The sequence below is a fragment of the Prionailurus viverrinus genome, chromosome X (genome assembly GCF_022837055.1).
Source record: "Prionailurus viverrinus isolate Anna chromosome X, UM_Priviv_1.0, whole genome shotgun sequence".
NCBI classification, from domain to species: domain Eukaryota; kingdom Metazoa; phylum Chordata; class Mammalia; order Carnivora; family Felidae; genus Prionailurus; species Prionailurus viverrinus.
In genome coordinates, this window is record NC_062579.1 from 22,116,566 (window position 1) to 22,140,259 (window position 23,694).

General features: G+C 37.7%; 1 protein-coding gene across 1 annotated transcript in view; it reads left to right on the top strand.

Annotated features, from left to right (window-relative positions):
• Window positions 1-23,694, top strand: part of IL1RAPL1 (interleukin 1 receptor accessory protein like 1) — a 678,538-nt gene that overhangs the window by 358,399 nt on the left and 296,445 nt on the right. Inside the window, exon 6 of the mRNA XM_047843240.1 lies at window positions 18,553-18,627. Coding sequence (XP_047699196.1) covers window positions 18,553-18,627 — 75 coding nt within the window. The remainder of the gene's footprint in view (window positions 1-18,552; window positions 18,628-23,694) is intronic.

Here is a 23,694-nt window from a genome sequence, read left to right on the forward strand (position 1 = left end):
TTGCACTTCATACCTTTCTACTTTCTCCTTAGCTCATTTCCTCAACTTATTCACCTCTACATACAATGGACTCTTCACTGGTTCTCCTATACTCCAAGCTTGGCCCCACCTAAGTGTTTTTAAACTTGCCCTCCTCTTTGCCTGGGATGCTCTTCTCCTAGGTATTGGCATGTCCTATTTCCCCATTTCCTTTAGGTTTCCACTGAAAGGTCGACTTATCAGTAAGATCTTCCCTCACCAGCCTTTATAAAATAGAGCACTGTTATCAATGTCCTCTTTCCTCGCCATATTTTCTTATTGGCCTCTGTAACCTCACACTGTCTTCTTCCCCTGCTTGCAGGCTTTGTCTTGTTCACTGCCAATTCTCTAGCACTACGAACAGTGCCTGGTGCATAGAGGTCTTCGCTGAGTATTGCAGAAGGCACAGCCGTGTGACTCTCCTACCTCTATCACCACCAGTCATAACATGGCACTTAGAGGACCACCGGTTATAACTTGGCGCTTAGAGTACCTGATTCCTTTTTTACGTTCCTGAGAATAGCTCTGTGATACCTTTTGCTCTTCAGTAGAAAAGCCCATTAAAACCCAAGACCTCACAGAGCTCATTTCTCCATCTCTGATTTGACTCATCCGTGAAACACATGCTTCTGGAAACTGGGGATATGAAAAGCAGGTCTTGCATTTCTTGGATGTGCTGGCACTTAGTGCCATAGTGATAGTGCCTGGATACCAGAGATTTTTGCAATGATCTAAACTCATTATAAAGAAGAGACATGTCCTGTATCTTGGGGAGAAACCTGAATGTTCACACATACATTAGTGCTGAGAATTTCCTAGAGTTGCTATTCGCTCGTCAAACTACTGCAGTGTCTGTAACTCGTCTGTGTGTACCACAAACAATCCACCTTAGATTTTCTTCCTCATCTCTTTGTTTTAAATAGAAGACATCTTCTTCTTTTGTCTTAAAAACCTTTCCTAACATTTCCGAAATTCTATTTTATGATTTAGTTAGATTTCAGAAGTGAGAGGGCGGTTTTGTTCCACATTGCCAGTGAGTTTTCTGGTTCTTTCTCGGGTGGGAAACATGAAATTCATTACCAGTGCTAGTCTTAACACTCAGCAAAGGCCTGGCCTGTGGTACAAAATCAGTGATATTTGTTACTGTGGGATTTAGCCTTCTTCAAAGATCTTTGACATGATGATTACGTGTTTTTAATTAGAAATACAAACGTGATTAGTAATTGTTTTTCAAGAGGACAAGCCGCTGCACTTCTCTTATGATATTGGACTGGATTTTAACTAAAGCACAGGTTTCCATCTGTTATTTAGTGACACGTGCCTGTACCTCAAACAGATTGCAGGTGTGCTAAGATAACAACTCTTCTATGCTCTCAAGGGCAGCTGGAGCCCCTAGACCAGTCAGTTCTTTTTGTTAGTTGATGTGCAGTTGACATATACTATTATATTAGTTTCGGGTACAATGCAGTGATTCAACAGTTACATGCATCACAGAATTCTCACCACAGTAAGTGCAGTTACCAATGACTCCTGACCATAAGACCATTTACCCCAGAATGCCCCACAAATATAATTTCCAAATGTCTCATGGACTAAGAATGGTTGAGGGTAACTCTAGTCCAGCCCTGGCTCATAGAACTTTTTGTAGTAATTCTTAGGAACCAAAGATGAAAAATAAGCACAATTTAGCAGTTTATCAGGCTCAACAAATATTAATTTGAAGTGTTGGCAACTCATAGTGGGACCAGCAGGCACAAATGAATTAATAGAGCACTAACTTAAGAATACAGGCATCAAAGTAGACCTAGCTTTTGATGTGGCTAACATAGTTGGGTACTTGCTGGCTGACTCTGGCTGTGTTCTGTTTCTCTCTTGTCTTCTTTTTGTTTGATAATGTGGCAGACGACAGTGCCATCGCCTGAAAGTGGCTTCAAAGTCACACCTGCAGGCCTTACCTTATGGAGTTCGAGTGAACTGTGGTATCTCGCTGTTCTTCTAATGGGCCCTGAAGCAATCTAATAGTTTGCCTTTGGGTCCTACAGACCATGTTGTGTTTACCACCCACCTCTGCATCTAAAATGATGTGGCAGTCACTGATGAGGCCAGTGCTCTGTATTTCCCGATGCTCCTAATGCTAGGTTAATCGATATGGAATTAGCTTTTGTTTCCAGCCATTGTCTTTGAAGCCTGGTTTCATTCAAGCAAGAGCATTCTGGAATATGTAGATTTGTTCATCAAAATTTGCAACCTAATTCCAGTTTACAACAAAGAAAAGCAGGTTAGACAACCTATTGTTTATTCGTAAATTAATAGTAGGAGGTGATTAGCGCCTGGCCTTCACCTCATGATTCGTATGTTTGTTAATTCTTTTCAGTAAAATGTTGTCAAGGTGACTCTGATCCATTGTGTCCCACTGCCTCATTAACCTCTCTGTTTATATCAAGTCCAGCTCTCTTTCTTTACTCGTGTTGTTCCCTTTTTTGGAATGACCCATCCTTCCTTTCTTCTCAGGGATATTTTAGTCTTGTGTCTGAAGGCATTTAAATCCGTAATACTGGTAATAATGCACACTAACATTTATGGAGTGTATTTTTTGTTCTAGGCATAATACCAGATACCCTTATGTTCATTGAAACTTCACAACAAGCCTTTAAAAATCTATTTTTTCCAAGAAATATATTTAATGTCCTTTATGGAGGAGGAAACTGAGTTTCAAACCTGTGACTCAGTTAGCATAAAACAATTATGTAATGAAGCAGAGTCATCATTCGAAACTGACTTCCTGACTCTAAAGCTTTTGCTTTTTCTGTTGCAGATAAAGGAGGCAAAGAGGTCTATTAAAGGAGTCTAATAAAGAATTCTGCTAGCTATTAATCTCGTACTCATTTGGAATATACTTTGTGGCTTTATGGCTTGCTTGTTTGGCTTCTTGATTTCCAAGTCTTGTTTTCATTCTTACTTCCTACCTTATGACATATCTTCATACCAACACAACCATTTATTTGCCAAGTGTGTGAGAGAGAGCATGGTAGACAGGGAAAGTCTTGGTCCTTCCTGGGCAACCTGATTCAGGTATAGTTACCCACTGTGCCTGTTACATGTCCCGCATTCTCGAATCTCTTTCCAATTCATATCCTGTCTTTTTCATCTATCCCTTAACTTTTAACTACAACATCACCCATAGCCAGGACCATGTAGTGCCCCTTACTGTGAAAAAGTGTCTTTAATTTGTTGTTGAATTATTCATCATGTCTTTTCAACCAGAGTGTAAATTACTTGTGTGTGGGTATCTCGTTTTGCACTCATTTTGGCCTTGCCCTATGCCACCAGCCCAAATGCTAGGCTAATCACTAGCGGTTCTTACATATTGCTGATTGGGTGATTGATTATCTTCAGCTGTGTGTTATAAGTAGACAAAAAGAGAAATGAAAAAATTAAAAGTTACTCAGCATAGTTTGTGGTCATAAATCACTTAAAGGATGACATATTTTTCATAAAACTATACGAAAGCTGGTGCTTAATATTTTTGAAAGGATATTAATAGTTATTTTCTGGATTCATGTAGTCTATTTTCTAGATGGGGAAGTTTTTTAAAGTAACTGAAGCTTATCTCATTGACCAAAAAGGTATTTTTAATGAACAGTGTTTAATGCAAATCTTTAGGGAAAAGGAACATGCAATTACTGTATTTTAAAATAGAATGCATGAAATATAATGAAGTCTTTCCTTGACTAGCCATTCAAAGAATTTTTGGGACATTCACTATGTTCTACCTGTTATGGAAAACACTAAACACATGAGTGGCATTAAGGTTAAAAAAATTTTTAACAACCATAATCCCTATTCTTAGTGAGTTCACAGTCTCAAAGGGAAGTCACATTTATAGAAGGCAAAGTTACATCCCAGCCTCTTCAAGGCTGGATAGAGGTAAGGAGGTTGTATTTGGGGGCCCTCAGAGGTCAGGAAAGTTTTACCTAATAATTGATATCTTTAGTAGTTATGGAAGTTGAGTTAGGATATAGTGATGTGGCATTCCAGAAGGATCAATGGAGGCACGTTCCAAAAGAATCTGAGAGAATGGTGAACTAGGGAAAGAGCAGAATATTCAGTGTGCTTCATACAGAACAGCCCAAGGCTAGTTCTAGACTTTAAATGAGCATGTAAAAAATCACATTGGGAGGCACCTGGGTGGCTCAATCAGTTAAGCGTCCATCTTTGGCTCAGGTCATGATCTCATGGTTTGTGAGCTTGAACCCTGCATGGGCTCTGCGCTGGCAGTGCAGAGCCTGGTTGGGATTCTCTGTCTACCCTTACCTCTGCCCCCAAAATAAAAAATAAACTTAAAAAAAAAAACTCTGCCTGTTCATAAAAAAAAATAAAAATAAGTCACATCGGATCATGTTATCTCCCTGCTTGCACTGATCTGCTATCAGTTACTGGATGACACTCTTAGGTTGCTAAAGTGTAGGAAATTTAAGCAAGCCCAGACCAGATGAACAAAACCACATATTTGACCTGTAGTTGACCACAGATGCACCAGCAAAGTCTTTTCAGGTTGGGCCAGATCCTTTGAACCTCCCAGCTGTCTTGTAGACTTAAAAATAATAAATGGCCTTGGGTGGGTCAGTCGGTTAAGCGTCCAACTTTGGCTCCAGTCATGATCGCACAGCTTGTGAGTTTGAGCCCCGCATTGGGCTCTGTGCTGACAGCTCAGAGCCTGGAGCCTGCTTCAGAATCTGTATCTCCCTCTCTCTGCCCCTCCCTCACTCATGCTCGCTCTCTCTCTCTCTCTCTCCCCTTCAAAATAAACATTAAAAAATAATAAATGGCCACTATTTTAAGCTACTAAGATTTAGGGTAATTTATAACTCACTAATATTTAATCGATAGATTGTATTAGTGTTTTTCAATTTTTTTCCCTAAAGTAAAATGCTTTTGCTATATTTATTAGAAAGAAAAAAATGTGAAGATGTAACAGAAACAAATTTTGCTGAGCAAAGAGAGCTGTGATATTGCTTTGAGCTGGCACAGATGCAATTTAATTTCATCTCATTTCTTGTTAGACACTTGGCTCGAAATTTATAATTTATACTTCACTATATGGACATATGTAGATATATGCACATATTCATGGTATATATAATGCTCAAACAATTTATGAAATCCTAAAGTTTTCGTATCCATGACATTTAAAAAAACATTTTTATTTTGGACAATTTCAAGCATAACAGACACAAAAATAGAGGGAATAAATAGAATTACGAAATTTCTGTTCACCCATCACTCAGCTTCAGTAATTATCAACATTTGGTGTATATTGTTGTTTGTAACACCCTTTTGTTTTCTTTTCTTTTGAGGATATGAGTGGCGTTCGATGCAACTAAGAACAAATTTGCAGTTTGTTCCTGCATTGCTGAAACAAAAATTCTTAAAATGACTAACCTTTGTTTGTTGCCAAGTAACTCTTGGCTATGCACCGATAGCAAAAGTAATATAACAGCGTTCGCAGCATAATTAGATTTGAATAGCAAGTTTTATTTAAAGAGTGCCTGATCTTATTGCTCATAGGCATGCTTTTCTTTCTTGTTTTGTGTTTTCGGCAGTAATCACGTTTTTAATGACTTGTGATAGACTTTTGTTTTATGAAACAATAGAAAACCGCCATAGGAACTGTTTAGTAGGCTTTTAGACGTTGTTGAAGCTGCTTAAAATCCATTTAGGTAGGAGGTTATTATTTGTTAAATACTCGTTTTTATACAATGACTTCTGCACAAAAGATTATTCTCAACAACATTACTTGGATGATAACAAATAATCTAAACAGGCAAACATGATGATGATGTAGTAAGTCACAGCTGCTCCATTTATTGAATGAGAGTTTAGGGTTCTGTTTTTGTCTCTACCCAGAATAGAGAAAATGAAATGCTATTTCTTCAGTCTGCCTTCCAGATATATTTGGAGGGAAGGACGAAGTATGAAATGAAAGGAGGGAGAGAGAGGAGAAGGCAGAAAGAAAGAAGGAGGGAAAGCAAGATGGGAGGAAGAGCAGGTGAACGGCCAGAAGAGAAGAAGGAAGGGAGGGAGGGAGACCAATTATTTGAAGGTATACTTCTTTAACCACTAATGCTGTTAAATATTACAGGTAGGCTTAATTTAACACGTAATATTTTTCTTACTTCTTATTGGAATTTCAGGATTCCCACTATGTATACAGTTAGCTTAGATTCATAGAATATCCAATATCTAGTGTAGCCTCATCGTTGACGTGTGTCAAGAATCTTAAAACAAGTGCAAAAGGTGAATGTATCAACATTGGACAAATCTACTCTTACTGTCCCATAAGAAGCTGACCACCAATGAAGCTTAATTCGTCTAGAAGAATGCAGTGTAGAATTGTTCAATTTGTGTGTATACATTTTGGACCAAAATTTTATATTTTACAAGATTTGGGTTGTTATGAAATGTCACTCTTAAGGACAGTCCTAATATTATATACAATTATTGCAAAAATTTAAAAACTTTGATTCATATTCATAAACCTTGAATTTCAATGGAGAACATTCTTATTACGGTTTCTTTTCTCTTTTGCAACAGTTTTAATGGGATTCTTAGAATGCTTGGGTGTTTTTTGGTCCACTGTCATAAGTAGATCCTCAAATTGTATGTCATCATCAAGTCTTATAACCAATAAAGGGTTTCTGCTCAGGAGAGTCAATGACAGATGTAATCCTCCCTTCCAATCTTAGGAAAGCAGTGTTAGACTTATTCAGATTCTACAGTAAAAGCTTCACTCTTGTCCAAGACAGTTAAATCTTAATGAGGCCCATTAAATTCACACAGAACTTTTCATCTGTCTTTCCAACTACTATCAAAATAATGTTTTCCCCCAGTCTGCTCTGTATCATCAGAAACTCCACTGGAAACAAGGTGTCTAATAGAAACTGCATTAAAAAATCACGAATGTTGAAAGCAGTCTGTGGAAATGGAGAGCATGTGACCATTAAAACGAGACACTGTGGGTTCAGATCTTGGCTTCTATCCTTACTGGCTGTTCGTTTTAGCCGAAATTCTAGACCCTTTCATCGTAGCAAATTGATGGTCAAATGAAATAATGTAACCGCACACCCCAAAATACAGTGTTTGTTTTTTTTATATATACATACACTTATTTTCTACCTTATGTTTATGTTCTTATGGCTTAAAAGCCTTAAATTTATGCTGGAAGTTCCAGCTAATGACAGGCCAACTTAATAGTTGGTGACTGAAATTAAACAAAGGGTGCTATTTTAACTTTACTGATAAATTGAGATATTACATGGGCTACTTTGTTCTTAATCCCTGAGTAGCTCCTTTGAATACTTATTGCCACTTACCAAAAAAGTTAGTTTCAGGCTCCTTCCTTTGGTAAATATGTGTTCGGTGGTTGCCAACAGCTTCCATATTAAATGAAGTATAATAGTATTAGGAAGCTTTTGCTATGAAATAGTTCTGTAATACCTCAACAGCTAAATGTTTTATAATACATTAGTATTATGTCTGCATTTCTGCAATTTCTCTGCTATTCTGCATTAAATGGTTCATTCTTTGTCTTTAGAGAAGGACCTCTTAATTTTTAGGCGTTTGGGTGGGGGCAAGAGGCCTTGGCGCTGGTCATTCTTCCGGTGAGGGTTTAGAAGGAGAAAGAGGTTGTTATTCGTTCTTTACATGGAGTCTTTTTTGTTTTAATATATGAAATTTATTGTCAAATTGGTTTCCATACAACACCCAGTGCTCATCCCAAAAGATGCCCTCTTCAATACCCATCACCTACCCTCCCCTCCCTTCCACCCCCCATCAACCCCCTGTTTGTTCTCAGTTTTTAAGAGTCTCTTATGCTTTGGCTCTCTTCCACTCTAACCTCTTTTTTCCCCCTTCCCTTCCCCTGTGGTCTTCTGTTAAGTGTCTCAGGATCCACATAAGAGTGAAAACATATGGTATCTGTCTTTCTCTGTATGGCTTATTTCACTTAGCATCACACTCTCCAGTTCCACCCATGTTGTTGCAAACGGCCAGATTTCATTCTTTATCATTGCCACCTAGTACTCCATTGTGTATATAAACCACAATTTCTTTGTCCATTCATCAGTTGATGGACATTTACGCTTTTTCCACAATTTGGCTATTGTTGAGAGTGCTGCTATAAACATTGGGGTACAAGTGCCCCTATGCATCAGTACTCCTGTATCCCTTGGGTAAATTCCTAGCAGTGCTATTGCTGGGTCATAGGGTAGGTTTATTTTTAATTTTTTGAGGAACCTCCACACTGTTTTCCAGAGCGCCTGCACCAATTTGCATTCCCACCAATAGTGCAAGAGGGTTCCCATTTCTCCACATCCTCTCCAGCATCTATAGTCTCATGGAGTCTTAATTAATTCTTCTCAGGTGGCCTCTCATCTCTCCCCTGCACCCTGTCATACCTGACCTTTTTGGGTACTAAGCCCACACGGTTTTGTACACCCTCATGGCTTGCTTCTTGGCTGTGGTTTGCTCTATGATAGCCCAGACTACAGTGTCCTCCACTGTTCCATCAATCCCCATGTGTCCAGTAGCTTTTTGTCTTCCAAAAAGTTGAAACCTCTTGTCCAATTTGGGCTGAAAATATAGTTAATAAGATCACTTTTAATTTATGGTTATCACATAGCATGGTTTCTCAACCTTAGCACTCTTGATATCTGGGATGGGATGATTCTCGTGGGGATCTTTCCTATAAATTGTAGGAAGCTAAGCAGCTTCCCTTGTCACATGGCACTCCCTCACACCAGTTGTGAAACCCCAGCTGAGAACCACTGTCGGAGAGCCATACCAGTGGGTAAATGTGCCAGATTCTGCATCATGAAGAAAAAGCCAAGAAATGCAAATACCTTCTGCATTGAAGTACAGTATAAATAAGCCAACCTAATATAATCTGGAAGGCCATTAAATTGCATTACACTATACTATGGAGATGTAATGTCTTATTGTGATAGTCCAGGCCAAGCAGTAATTATAAATTTTCTGACTTTCAGTAATAACATGACGCCTTTTGTCTACTCCACAATTTTCCTTTAATAAGCATTTCCAAATATCCTGGGATTTATAATTTTCATTTCTTGTAGACCTTTTATCCACTAATAGAAAAAGAAAAAATGATATGCTGTGATAGTTTTGTTTATTTCTCATTGCTAGGGAAGAGATACTTTCCCTCACAGGACATTGCAATTTTTTGGAAAGCACTGTTGTTCCTAGAAGCTAATTGGTGACTGCTAATTTTTTCCTTGCCTGTCAACAGAAGTCAAAAGAGTAGTTGGCATGCTCACCTCCTTGATTATAGCTATTACATCAATCAGCATCCTTTTCTTGGTGTGCATCATAATTCCTGTAGATAATTATGTATTGTTTCAGTTTTCTCACCATTGTTTTCTGCTTTAGCTTCGACTACACACAAATTTATTTTAAATGGTTGAAATCAGTCATGCAATCAGTGAGAATTCATCCCCACAACATTTATGCAAAATCCACTGCAGCAATTGTTTTGAAAATAATAAGTTTTTAAAATTTATTTATTTAAATTCAAGTTAGTTAACATACTGTATAGTATTGGTTTCAGGAGTAGAACCCAGTGATTCATCTCTCACACTGAACACCCAGTGCTCATCCCACCAAGCACCCTCTTTAATGACCATCACCCATTTAGCCCATCTCCCCACCTACCTTTCCTCCAGCAACTCTCAGTCTGTTCTCTGTATTTAAGAGTCTCTTTGGGTTTTCCTCCCTCTCTCATTTTATTTTATTTTTCCTTCCTTTCCCCTGTGTTCATTTGTTTTGTTGCTTAAATTCTACATATGAATGAAATCATATGACATTTGTCTTTCTCTGACTTATTTCGCTTAGTGTAATATACTCTAGTTCCATCCACATTGTTACAAATGCAAAGATTTCATTCTTTTTGATCACTGGGTAATATTTCGCTGTATATATGTACCCCCTCTTCTTTATCCATTCATTATTTGATGAACATTTGGGCTCTCTCCATAATTGGGCTATTGTTGATAACACTGCCAGAAATATTGGGGTGCATGTGCCCCTTCGAATCATCATTTTTATATCCTTTGGATAAATACCTAGTAATGCAATTGCTGGGTCATAGGGTAGTTCTAAAACACCTTTATTTATTCTGTCTACCCATGCTCTCTTTTGTTTGTCCCCCATATTTTTCTCAGCTCATTTGGTAGAATGAGGGTACAGTGAGTGACTGAGTGAGTTCTCAGATCAGCAGGAGTCTGGGTTTGACAAGCAGGGTGGCACACACTGGAAGCAGGGGCTCTAGAGACCATTGCAGAGGGTGGCAAATGAACGGGGAACCTGAGCCCTAATATTAGCGCCATAGAAAAATTAACTTTTTCTATGATATTCTTGACTGATTCTATTTTAAAAACAATTATTCAATGAATATAATCTCTTCACTGTTCATGTTACCTGAGAGGTTTATCAAGAGATTGGAAAGTGATTAAATATAAATTCTATCACTCCTATGTTAGAACAGTACTTCATAATAGATATTTTTTTAAAGAAGAAAAACTAAATTAAATATGATGATATTAAATTTGCCAATTGAACATGTTCCGCACATCTTTGCACCAAGGGAGGACTGGAGAACTGTTCTTTGTTTTTAAATTATTTTCATGTTTATTATTCAGAATGAGAGACACAGGGCATGAGCAGGGGAGGGGCAAAGAGAGAGGTAGACACAGAATCAGAAGCAGACTCCAGGCTCCGAGCTATAGTAAGCACAGAGCCCAATGCAGGGCCTGAACCCACAAACTCTAAGACCATGACCTGAGCCACAGTCAGGCAATCAACCAACTGAGGCACCCAGGTGCCCCTTGAAAACGGTTCTTAACATCTTGGCTAACCATGGCTCTGATTCTATTAGTCAAAATAAGTTTGGGGGTATATATTTTGTACCTTATGCATTATGTTAAAGCAAAAGATAGTAGAGATTAGCCAGAATTTATCTCATGATAAATTAATATGAAATTTGCCTGAAATATGAAACTCTTTTAGCCCATTTTCTCAGTCTTTTAGGGGGTCAGAAGGAAAAGATGAGTTATCAGTCAGTGGCTTAATTTTTCAAAATTTAAATCAATGATCAATAGTAAAATTTTCTAGCCTCCTTGATTACAGGGAGGTAACTGAATTGATTTATAAAAGCTTGTTTCTTTTTTTTTTTTTTCATTTATTTTTGGGACAGAGAGAGACAGAGCATGAACGGGGGAGGGGCAGAGAGAGAGGGAGACACAGAATCGGAAGCTGGCTCCAGGCTCTGAGCCATCAGCCCAGAGCCTGACGCGGGGCTCGAACTCACGGACCGCGAGATCGTGACCTGGCTGAAGTCGGACGCTTAACCGACTGCGCCACCCAGGCGCCCCATAAAAGCTTGTTTCTTAATTCCTCTTACCCTTGTACAGCTGCCCCCCATATCGTTAAATGACATTGCCCTTCATGTATTTGCTCAAGACCGTAAGTGGGGATCCCTAGATTTTCATTCATATTCCACATTAAGTCCATCAGTAAACTTAACTTGGTGAATTCTACCTACCAAATAGATACTTAAAGGAAAAAAATCCTACCATTTCTGTCACCATCACCAATGTTCCATCACCTCTTTGTGGACTACTTCAATGCCATTCTTACTGGTTTTCCTGCCTCCACTCTGCCTTATTGCCTTCATACTACTCCCTTCTCCTGGACTTGAACACCAAGGTGCCACAGTCATACTTCTGGCATATAAATGCTCCCAGGTGCTCTCTCTGAAATTCTCCAGGGCATTTTCACTATGTTTAGAATAAAACCCAACTCTTTTCCACATTCTACAAGGCTCTGCCTGGCCCATGGCTGTCTCTGAGCTCATTGCCACTCTTTCCCTATGTCAGTATGGCTGTAATGACCTGGACTACCCTTTAAACATACTAGGCGCATTCCCATCTCAGGGACTTTGCACCTGCTCTTCCCTCTGCCCACCATAATCTTCCTTTTGGTATGCACATGGCTCATTTCCTCCCTTCACACAAATCTCTTTCAAATGATCTTCAGAACAAACTTTACTGACATCCCTTTCTAAAATAGCACCTACATTAGTCTTTCTCCTCAGCTGCTTTATTTTTTTAATAATACTTATAACTGCCTGATATTATATTATGCATATATTCATTTACATGTATATTTTCCATCTCCTTCTCTGGAATGCAAGCTCCATGAAAGCAAGGAATTTTGTCTGCCTGCTTCACTGTTATACCCCTCAGTAACTAGAAAAGTGTCTGGCAAACAGGAGATATCTTTAAAATATTTGTTGAATGAATGATTGAACATATTTGTTCTGTTTGCATTATAAGAAACATTGATCATACCATATGAATAAAATATTAAGTATCAAAGCTAGTCAAATGAATTTCTTGATTTTCCTGAATACATGCATTTTGATAGCTATAGTAAGAGTTACATCCTTGAAAGTATTTGCTCTATCACTTTGACATGACTCTTAGATCAAGGTTATCTTGTACATGGTATTCGTTTGTTCATAAACTGCTCTCCCTGCAGTTTTCTGCTCAGTTGCTTTGCCACTCCTCGCTCTTTGAGGCTTCTGAGGCTCCGTGACTCTGTTGTGAGCCACCATAATTGTTTGCAACAGAAAGTAGAAATTTTGCCAATCCCAGTGCATTAGAGATAAGTGAAAAAGAGAGCACCCGTTTGTCCCCAAATGGCTTTACCCAGTACATGTTAATATTTTCTCCTGTCCATTCATTTTTTTTCTCACAAGAAACATGGGATTATGTCTGCTTGCTGTAACACTCATAGGCTCTATGCCCCACTGTTAGAAAATAACGTTAAAACATTCTAGGCCAAAGAAAGCAGAACTAAAACCCCATTCTGCATCTTTGAAGCTCTGTGGTTAATCCACATTACCTTGACTTGCTAGGAAAACAGGCAATCCTTGGTCAACTCTTTTAAGTTAAAAAAATACATACAGGCAACAAAACAAACAAGACACATTATAAAACGGGGTATGTTGACGGGATTGCCACAAAGCATGTTTTATCATCAGGTGTATAAATCTGTGAATATTATTTTGTAACCAGTTTGGTTGATAGATTTAAATGGAGTCAGAAAGAAATTCCTTCTGAGTATAGCACTAAGCACAGTGTATCATATATATGCTCTCATCTCTCACATTCTTAAATACGATTCTATGTCTCATTGATCTCTTTCTTTCTAATAGTCTTACTATTGAAAAGTACTTCATAAATGGTCTTGAAATTGACTTATAGAGTTATAGTATGATTATTTACCTGCTTGTAAGCTCTGTCAAGGTTAAAAGCTGTGTTTTGTTTACCTTTGAGGGGTTTTTTTTTTTGCAATCTTAGTATATTACTTGCATATTTAAAAGTCTTCAAAATGGTTTTGTTGAATTGTGTTTTTGAAGATAGGTCAGTTCTCCTGTTATGGAAGCTAATGTAGGAAATATTAATGGTGCTTAAATTCAGGATCTAAGGGCCTTTTGAGCCATTAACTAAGCATCCAGTTCATCATTTTATAAATAAAAATATTTTTTTATCAGACTATAGAGAATGTCAAATGCTGTTGTCCCAAACTTTGATGGGTATTATTAGAGCAGATTTATTTTCCATCTACCATAGTCAGGTACTTAGGGCACCTGGATGTCTCAGTCAGTTAAGGGTCTAACTCTTGGTTTCAGCTCAGGTCATGATCTCACGTTTCATGGGTTCGAGTCCCATGTTGAGCTCTGCGCTGGCAGTGTGGAGCCTGCTTGAGATTCTCTCTCCCCTGTCTCTCTGCCCCTACCCAACTCACACTTTCTCTCTCTCAAAATAAATAAACTTAAGAAAAATAAAATATAATCAGGCACTTAATCCGTTATCCTATTTAACCTTCACAACAAGCCATAAAGGAAAATTATTTATGTCACATTCTGTATATAAGGAGACTGAGACTCAGAGAGTTTAAATAACTTCTATAACTATCCAAATCAACAAGGCAGAGTCAGGAATTATTAGGCCCATATCTCCCTGAAAGGTAAGTGTATTATCTTTCTTACTCTACCATAATGCTTCTAAGAAACAAAGCAGTGAAGGCACCAATTAAAATACACTTTGAAAATTATCTGACTTTGAAAATTTTTGTGGTAGGATGATTACAGGTATCCAGGAAGTATTGAGTATTCTCAGTAGTATTTGAGGGATTAATATTTGAGGTACTAAAATTAAATTTTGGACAAGTGATTGGTCAACAGAGAAAGACATGCTCATCTTAAATATCTTCACATTTCTCAGGGCGCCCAGGTGGCTCAGTTGGTTGAGTGTCTGACTCCTGATTTCGGCTTAGGTCATGATCTCACAGTTCATGGGATGGAGCACAAAGCCTGCTTGAGATTCTCTCTCTCCCTCTCTCTCTGCCCCTTCCCCACTTGTGCATGCTCTCTCTCTCTCTCTCAAATAAATATTTTTAATATCTCAACCTTTCTTTCCTGTAAGAACATTAAAATAACCATATTTTTTAATTTTTTTAATGTTTATTTGAGAGAGAGAGAGAGAGAGAGAGAGAGAGAGAGAACGAGTGGGGGAGGGGCAGAGAGAGAGGAAGACACAGAATCCGAAGCAGGCTCCAGGCTCTGAGCTGCCAGCACAGAGTCCGACACGGGGCTCGAACTCACAAACCGCCAGATAGATCATGACCTGAGCCAAAGTCAGATGCTTAACCAACTGAGCCACCCAGGTGCCCCTCCTGTAAGAACATTAGAAAAACTCAAGAATAGTGGCCACATGAACCTGGTCTTTTGTTACTTTTCTTTTTGGAAGCCAGAATCCTATTTTTTACTATTTGATAACTCAAATATACATGAAATAGGAAAAAAGGGAGAGACTGAATCCTTTCATGATTAGTTAGGGAACCTTAACATAGATAAAGAATCAATCCTATGCACAATTTCATATATACTCACTTCTAGAAGTTTCTCTCTAACTGGCAGCAAAACAAATGTCCTTAAAATTCCTCTTTTCTCTGCAGAACAGTTTTGTCAATTGGGACGTCTTAATAATTGGGAGAGACCTGTAAGAGAGGTTTGGTTTTATTTTAAATAACTATATCAGCTTTACTGTTTTCCATTGATAGGGTGCTCTGAAGAATAAAATGAGGGCTTGAAAATACTTCTGGTGGTGGATACATAGAAATACTTTCAGGCATAATTAGCAGAAACACTTTTCTACTGTAAGGTTGTAAGGTTTTATTTAGGTGGTAAAATATGATTAGGATTTAAAATCAACCTGTGCTTCATGTCACTACTGTCAGGCTTTCTGTGGTTTTTTTTCTATGATGTCACTTTAGTGGGTGTGTCGTGTCTTTGGGTGGGGGGAGGGGGCAGGTAGAAAAAGAGAAGGAAAGAGAGTGTTCCGAGAGGCAAGTTGTTTTCTTGACAATAAAATGTCAGTTGGTCTAGTCATGGTCTGATGCTAATTAGTTTGGGTTTTTTTTATTGTGAGTAATTTGAATTTCCTTGCGGTCTCACCTTTACCTGTGAAGAAATTAAGAAGGCTTTGTGTTTGTGTGGGTTCCTTTTGTTTGGATATTAACATTCCTGCACTTGTTTGTGAGTTCTGTCTTCTCTCCATTCAATTCGACTAATATTCACCATAAGGTGTCAAAAACATTCTCGTAATTGATGATTCAGCCCATGTCCTTTATTGGTGGCAGCAAAATTGGTCACTCTCAAATGAATGCTGAGCTGAGCTACAGCTTCTCTGTAACAGTCACTTCTTTTCACAGTTATTTTGCCATTGTGTCAGACCTATAGTTCAGATGTTGTACTATCTGGTAGTTTCCATTCACTTTTAACAAAGATAGGTGAATCATTCTAGAAGCATGTGTAACTGATAAATAAACTGTCATAGCGTAATATCAAAACATGACACACCAGACTATACAGTAAGAGTGTTCTGCTCTCAGTTGAGGTCACTTAGCTGCACGTTTTTGCTCTCTTAACAGATTGCTCACACCTTGAGACGAAACCTGCGCAGAGCCATAGCACTCACTTGACAGAATATTCCAGGAGCAGGTCACAAAGAATTGGGAGGCAGAGATCTAGCGAGGACTCTAGCTTCCATGTTCTTTTCACACCCCAGATCGTGCATCTCTAAAACAAGGGGGTTGAGTCAGCCCGGATTTTTAATTACTTTTAACTTCTGATTATTGTAAAATACAAGGGCAGGAACCAGAGATATCCCAAAACCCCATCACAATGCCTACCACATTATAGTGTCCATATGTATCAGTTGAATTGAATTGATTTTTTTGGGGGGGTGGGATGAAAACCTTAGGTGAAATACTGGTGTATATATAAGATGACTAAAAGCAAAACTACTTTTGGGGGAGAGGGGTACAGCAAGTCAAGCCACACAGAACACCCTTTATCTCAATCTTCACTTCTCCTGCCCGGAGGGGCACTATGGGAATCGCAGGGCTTTAGGGAACACAATTTAAAAATCAAAGGATTTAATAAGCATATGATTTTCTCTGGCTCCAACATTCTTTGATTCCTCTGGTAACTTGGAGTCATCACACAGGGAGTAATATGAAAGGTCTTAAAGATGTCACATTATGCCACAGGGTGGGTGGTGGGTTGAGGTAGAGAACCACAAAGCCATTTTACATTTCTGAAATAATGTGCTGCATTTTGATTTTTATTATCTTTCTCCACAGTTTTTTTCTCTTACTGGAAATCAGTGTGGGATGTGTTTGAACAGAGAACATTTCTCTCAGCTGCTTTCTGTAACAAACTGTTGGGTTGTCTACTTGTAACTGCATAATCACAAAATTTTATAAATTGACTTAACTTACTGAATAAGCCAGCTATTTTGATACCATAGTTGCTTTTGAAGTTCACTGAAATTATCTGATAACCCCGAGCCTAAGAAATGCAGCTTTTTGACCTATTAATGGTCAACTATTTTTCCAACATTTAGTGAATAGCCTGCTTATTTAGCTGGTCGGGGAATAAAAATTGGTTAATTTCACTTTAGGCAAGAACTAAGAGTAGGGTTAATCGGAGATGTCAAATCTTTGAGATGAATTTCAGAGTGATTTATGTCATCCCATTACCCCAACTTTCCTTTCCCCTTCATTCCCATTCCTGTGTTAAAGGCTAAGGAAGGTCAATGAATAATGCATTCAATTAGTTGCAAATAAAAGGTATTGATCTTATGTGAGGGTGGTCTCCCAAACCAAGACTCTTAAAACTCATCCCTGTTTTTCTGCGTTGGGGGGTGCATGATTCACTTGCACTGACTGTGTTTTCTGTTAAAGAGAGATGAAGGTGAGCTGCCAAAGCAGATTGAATTCTTGAATCCTCTGGCGATGAGGACACATAGCCAACTCCAGGCACCGCTGTCTAGATCAGCCTTCCTGTTATCACCCAAACTGGCATGTCCTCCTGGCAAGGAAGGAATAAAGCCCTCGAAGTGAAAACATTTTAGTTCAGCAACCCTTAATTGATCATTTCTGTACTTGTTACAGAGTGGAAGTTGCAGCGACAGGTTTCAAGGGACCTGGGAGATTCAATAAGAGAGGGTAGGGAGGGAGGCTTAATGAAGGAGAACTGCCTGTTTGTCTAAATTCCAGACAGTCTAGTTTAGCGAGGAATGAAGTCTGCAATGGGAAAACCTATCTTCAAGATGCTTAATAGTACACTCTTAGATCCATAGGCTGATCATTGATAAATCAATGAGAGTGCACAGCAGAAATGTGTGGAAGCTGAAAAATCAAAGAGAGTATATCATGCAAATTAGCAACAAATACTACAAAATGTAATGGATAATAGTAATAAGGGGTTTTGAGTAAATGGAAGGTACCATTTCAAATATTATCTTGGTGAATGTTTATGTGCATGTTTGAGTGTGCAGCTTGTACTTGTACTAATTGAATGCCACATTGCTATCCCATTTAGAGACTGTGTGTGTAAGAAATACTTAATCTAATTTGTAAGTTATGGGTATGAGGCAGTGTGATCCAGGGTATGGAAACTTGGAAAGGGATTAAGAAGAATAAGACATTATGCCCCCCAAATCGTTGGAATGCACAATACAGATATCATGTGTAGCTTTAATTAACACAGGGAAAACATGGGGTACACTTTAAAGCAGAAAACAAGGTGCAAGTTGAAAAAATTTGGTGAAGCACAGTCATATGTTCTTAAGGACTGGCCAATCCTGATTCGGACTTCAACAGTCATGTGACTGTCAATTTGGAAATGTTATATTTGACTTGTGTACAATCTAATAGCTTTTCAGCTCGCCTGAAGGTACTACCTGCAATATGTAAGTCATTACCTGGTAGAATGCTTTGACACACTACTGTGAGAATGAAAAATATTTGGGAAAATAAATTGTGTTCTATCATTCAGCTCATGCAGCATAACTATAAGTCTGTATCGTTATTCTTGTTTTTCAGCCCCTCTGACGGATAAGCCACCCAAGCTTTTGTATCCTGTGGAAAGTAAACTGACAATTCAGGAGACTCAGCTGGGTGAGTAATTCCTTAATTCCAGTTAATACACTTCTCTCAATACAGTCTGACAGTTAATAAGCCTAGATTGTACCCTCATGTAATACTCTAAGCTAAACTTATGTGTACTTAAAGGGAGCAAAATTAGAAAATACCAGCAAACGTGGCCCATTCCATCCCCCACAGTGTATGCATTAGGACCAAGCTGGACATATGGATATAAGAACTCATATGTTTTTTAGGTGCTTGTTAGGAAATGAGATGGGCTGAAGGTTTTACTGGTGGCATTATGTTGTTGTTTTATAAGGCTTGAATTGGTTTTACAATGGGCACTATGGAACTCTTTGACTTACAATATACCATTAAAACATTAAAATATAATTTTTGAAAATGGGGAGAAAAGGTACAGGTTCATTAAGATAAATGTGACTATCACAGTTAAAAATCATTTTTATCTAATCAAATGGAAAGGACATTATGCTACTTAAGTTATGGATAATATTTAATAAAATGTGAGCAAGTGGCTTTTGGGTAAAGGACCAACAGGTTTAAGACATAAGAACATGGACAAAATGCTTTCGTAAATATCCAGTTATCAACACATCGGAATCTGACATAATTATTTTAGGGTTCAGTCTAGAATTTCTAGTGGTTTATCTCTGTTCGGTATAATTTTAACCATACATTTATGTTTTTTAAGGAACTTTTTCCTACACTAACCACTTGACAGTAGAAATGTTTTACTGTATACAACTAAAAAGGAATCGATAGCCCATCCCTTAAGTTATTAATATTATTATTGTTTTTGGAGTGAGAATTTAGATTAAAACTGTAAATCATCTTTAAGATTACTGATGAATCTTTGCGAATAGCATATTCAAAGCTACAGTGCAAAAAAAGGTGTGATGGTTTTAGAACCTATAAAATTATTATAGTCAACAGATTTCTAACATTGGATATATTTAGTAACTTAAGGCATGAGCATGTATAGGATTTATACAAGTCACGGTATCAATATGCTTTTTTGATGGTAAACCCAAGCCCTTGAATTGATGCCATACACATGCAAGTAGTACTCTAATTGTCATTAAGCACCATTAAGGCAATGTTTATGAAACAAACATATATTAAAATTGCATCATGCTCTTTACTCATGTTATGGTATATTGAAGTATATTAGATTTTAGTGCTACTTTCTGAGGAAATTTTGAAATGTAGATTCTCCTTAGTGGCCACACTCATACAGACCTTTCAGTAACTCCAAAGGGTATGTATTTGTCAGGAGTTATACGAAACGTTCTTGGGAAAGAAGAAACGGCTTATGGTACCAGTTACCAAGTAGGAACATAGTGAAATTGAAATTAATTGTGGCTCTTTCCTTGACAACATGATTAAAAGAATTGTATGATTGATGGTTGCCAATTGGGTTTCCCTATATTATCTAGTGTTCTCTCCGTTCTACTAATGTGTTCTACACAATGGAATCATTTGTAAAACTTTCTTTGTTAAAAAATACTTTTTGTTGAACAAAAATTATAAAGACTAATCAAATAGTTGTGAAAGTATGAAAATTTCTTATGCAAATTGCAAGTTTCCACTGTATATTCATTTGAAGAAAGATGGGCATGTGTGTTAGCAAAATCCTCTGAGAAGTACCCTACCTCCTTTATTACCACTGCCAAAGGAACATGAGTTCTCTTTAAAAACCAAGTAACTAGAGACATCAACTTGGGATTTGAATTCTTTTAAACAACTTTTGTTTCATCGTACTTTCTGATTCCAGTTCTCAGTGTGTAGGATAAATTATTTACTAGTTAGAGAAATTTAACCAGAGTCCTTGAATTCTGGGACCAACAGTAGATTTGAAAAAACTACCTTTGGGGCGCCTGGGTGGCACAGTCGGTTAAGCGTCCGACTTCAGCCAGGTCACGATCTTGCGGTCCGTGAGTTCGAGCCCCGCGTCGGGCTCTGGGCTGATGGCTCGGAGCCTGGAGCCTGTTTCCGATTCTGTGTCTCCCTCTCTCTCTCTGCCCCTCCCCCGTTCATGCTCTGTCTCTCTCTGTCCCAAAAATAAATAAACGTTGAAAAAAAAAAAAAAGAAAAAAAAGAAAAAACTACCTTTGCGAATAGCATATTCAAAAGTGTTGTTACTGCAATAGTATTGGAGTAGGTGAACAGCTGATCACAAAGGGTAAGTGAAAATAGGAAGTAATCTTAAGGACCAAAAAAAAAAAAAAAAAACTCCAGGTGTCTAAAATATATTCATTTCCTACAATATGTACTTAGATTTTTCACCTCCTGGGGATTGAATTTTTGCCTTTTTCTAGATTTTAAAAAAGCTGTCAATTTCAATAGGGCCAAATGTGTTATATCCTAAGAAAGGGGGACTGAATGAAGTTTCATGGGGCAGGAGTAAGGAGGATGGCCAGGACCAGTGAAGGAGATCTTGGTGGTGCCTACTCTTAGGAGAAGGTGAGAATCTCCAAGAGTTTCACTGGCCAGGAGCTCAGGGGTCTGACTCAACCTTGTCCTAAATTGAGGCTTGACCTCAGAGGATAATAAAAGTACCATATGGACTACATTATAAGAACAATCATCAGTGACTACACAAAGCTGAGTTGGTATATATCTGGTGACCTAACTTGAACGTCCTGGCAAACTTATGCACACATCCATCTGACCTTGATAACTATAAACCCATCAGTTCTCCAGTTTGTCTGTAAATATATAAAACTTAATAATAATAATGTTATAGATTAAATCATAAAATGCATGGATTTGTTTTCATCACCAGGTTCTCCTTCCTCTGCCATTTGTGGGCTGTGCCCACCTTTCCCTTTCTGTGTCCCTTGTGGCTTCCTATTCCTCCCAATTCCTCCATCTTCTCAAAAACTGGAAAGATTATGATAGCGATCATTTAAACCATTCCAGTGTAGAAAGGAAAAGGCACAAAGAAGCAAAGAACAAATATATATAATATAAATATATAATAGTAACTCAATTCATATAAAATATGTAAATTGGTGGGTTTGAATTTTAATCACTTTTAATGTGGTTACAGCCTAGCATTTCCACTCTAAGTGGCATCAGTGTGTTACTTCACAATGTGAGAAAAGAACTTTGTCCTTTTTGAATAACTTTCAGACATCAGCAAACGTCTGGACAGCACTTTCTTGGGTAAAATCCCAGAAATCATGCTGTACAATTCTGAAGGTCAGTCTAGGAGGTGAGCCTGACTTGATCCTTTCAAGGCGCAGTAATCAAGGGAATCAAAAGACAGATGCCGTAATCTTGCTAAGGTTGAGTCTTGAGGATGTCAGTCAAAAATGTGGCCTTCTTGTTATGGCCAGGAACCCATTTTCAGAACCTCCCAGGACAGAGGATGTTCATCATTACCAGACTTTCAAACTTTCACTTTATTTAAAGTTTGTTTTTTGCTTATAAAATCATTATACAGGTTACTGGTAGAAATTTTGAGAAATACAGGAAAAAATCTTGTTTCTTTACGTTGTAATAACATTCTGCTGCTTTTTCTTATTCCAGGTTTTATTTAAATTGACATTAGTTGACATATAGTGTAGTATTGGTTTCAGGAGTAGGATTTAGTGATTCACCACCTACGTATAATACCCAGTGCTCATCCCAACAAATGCCCTCCTTAATTAATGCCCATCACCCATTTAGCCCTTCCCCCCACCCCTTACCTCTAGCAACCCTTAGTTTGTTCTCTATAATTAAGTCTCTTATGGCTGTATTAAATATTAAATTAAATATTCTATTAAAAACTACTAAACAAAATATTTTTAATGACCACATGATATCCATCTGAAGGTCCTATAATTTTATATGTATTGCTGGAAATTTGGATTTTTCCAAATTTCATCATCCTAAATAATGATGTGGTGATCTTCACCTATACATTTTCCCTTAACTTTATAATTATTTCAACAGGTCACATTCCTAAAAGGAAAAATACTTGTAAAAGTAACTAATTTTATTAAAGTTTCTTGCTATATTTTCAGAATTTTTACCAAAGAAGTTGTATACACTCTCACCAGAAGTATATAATGGCTCTAATACATTTTAAAATCTTTTCAATTCAACTTGTTTAAGCTAAAAAAAAAAGGGCTCACCCACTTCTCCCACTGTCTAGCCCCCGCCTCTTGCAACTACCAGTCTGTTCTCTGAATCTTTGAACTTGTTTTTTGTTTCATTTTGGGTTTTGTTTTTTCTTTTTTTTAGATTCCAAATGTAAGAGAGATCATACTTTTTCTCTGACTTATTTCACTTAGCTTAGTACCTTCACAGTCCATCCAGGCTGTCACAAATTGCAAGATTTCAATCTTTTTAATGGCTGAGTAGTATTGCAATGTATATTTATACCACATCTTCTTTATCCATTCATCCACTGATGGACATGGTTGTTTCCATATCTTGACTATTGAAAACAATGCTGTAATGAACTTGCAGATGTACATATCATTTCAAATTATTGTTTTCATTATCTTCATATGAATACCCTGAAGTGGAATTGCCAGCTCATATGGTAGTTTTTTTTAACTTTTAATTTTAACAAAATTTTAACAAAAATTTTTAATTTTTTGAGGAAACTCCGTACTGTTTTCCATAGTGGTTGCACCCATTTACATTCCCACCAGCAGTGCACAAGTTTCCCTTTTTTCAACATCTTTGTCAACATTTATTATTTGTTGTCTTTGTGATAGTAGCCTTTCTGACAGGTGTGAGGTGATTTCTCATTGTGGTTTTGTTTGCATTTCCCTGATGATTAATAATGTGGAGCATCTTTTTATGTTCCTGTTGACCATTTGTATGCCTTCTTTGAGCAATGTCTATTCAGATCTTCTGTCAACTTTTAAAATCACTTTGGGGGTGTTTTTATTGTTGGTATTATTAAGTTGCCTGAGTTCTTTGTATATTCTGAATATTAGCTCCTCAGAGACATGATTTGTAATTATTTTCTCTGATTCATTAGGTTTCCTTTTTGTTTTGTGAATGGCTTCCTTTGCCATGCAGAAGCTTTTTAGTTTGATGTTATCCCACTTGTATATTTTTGCCTTTGTTTCTTTT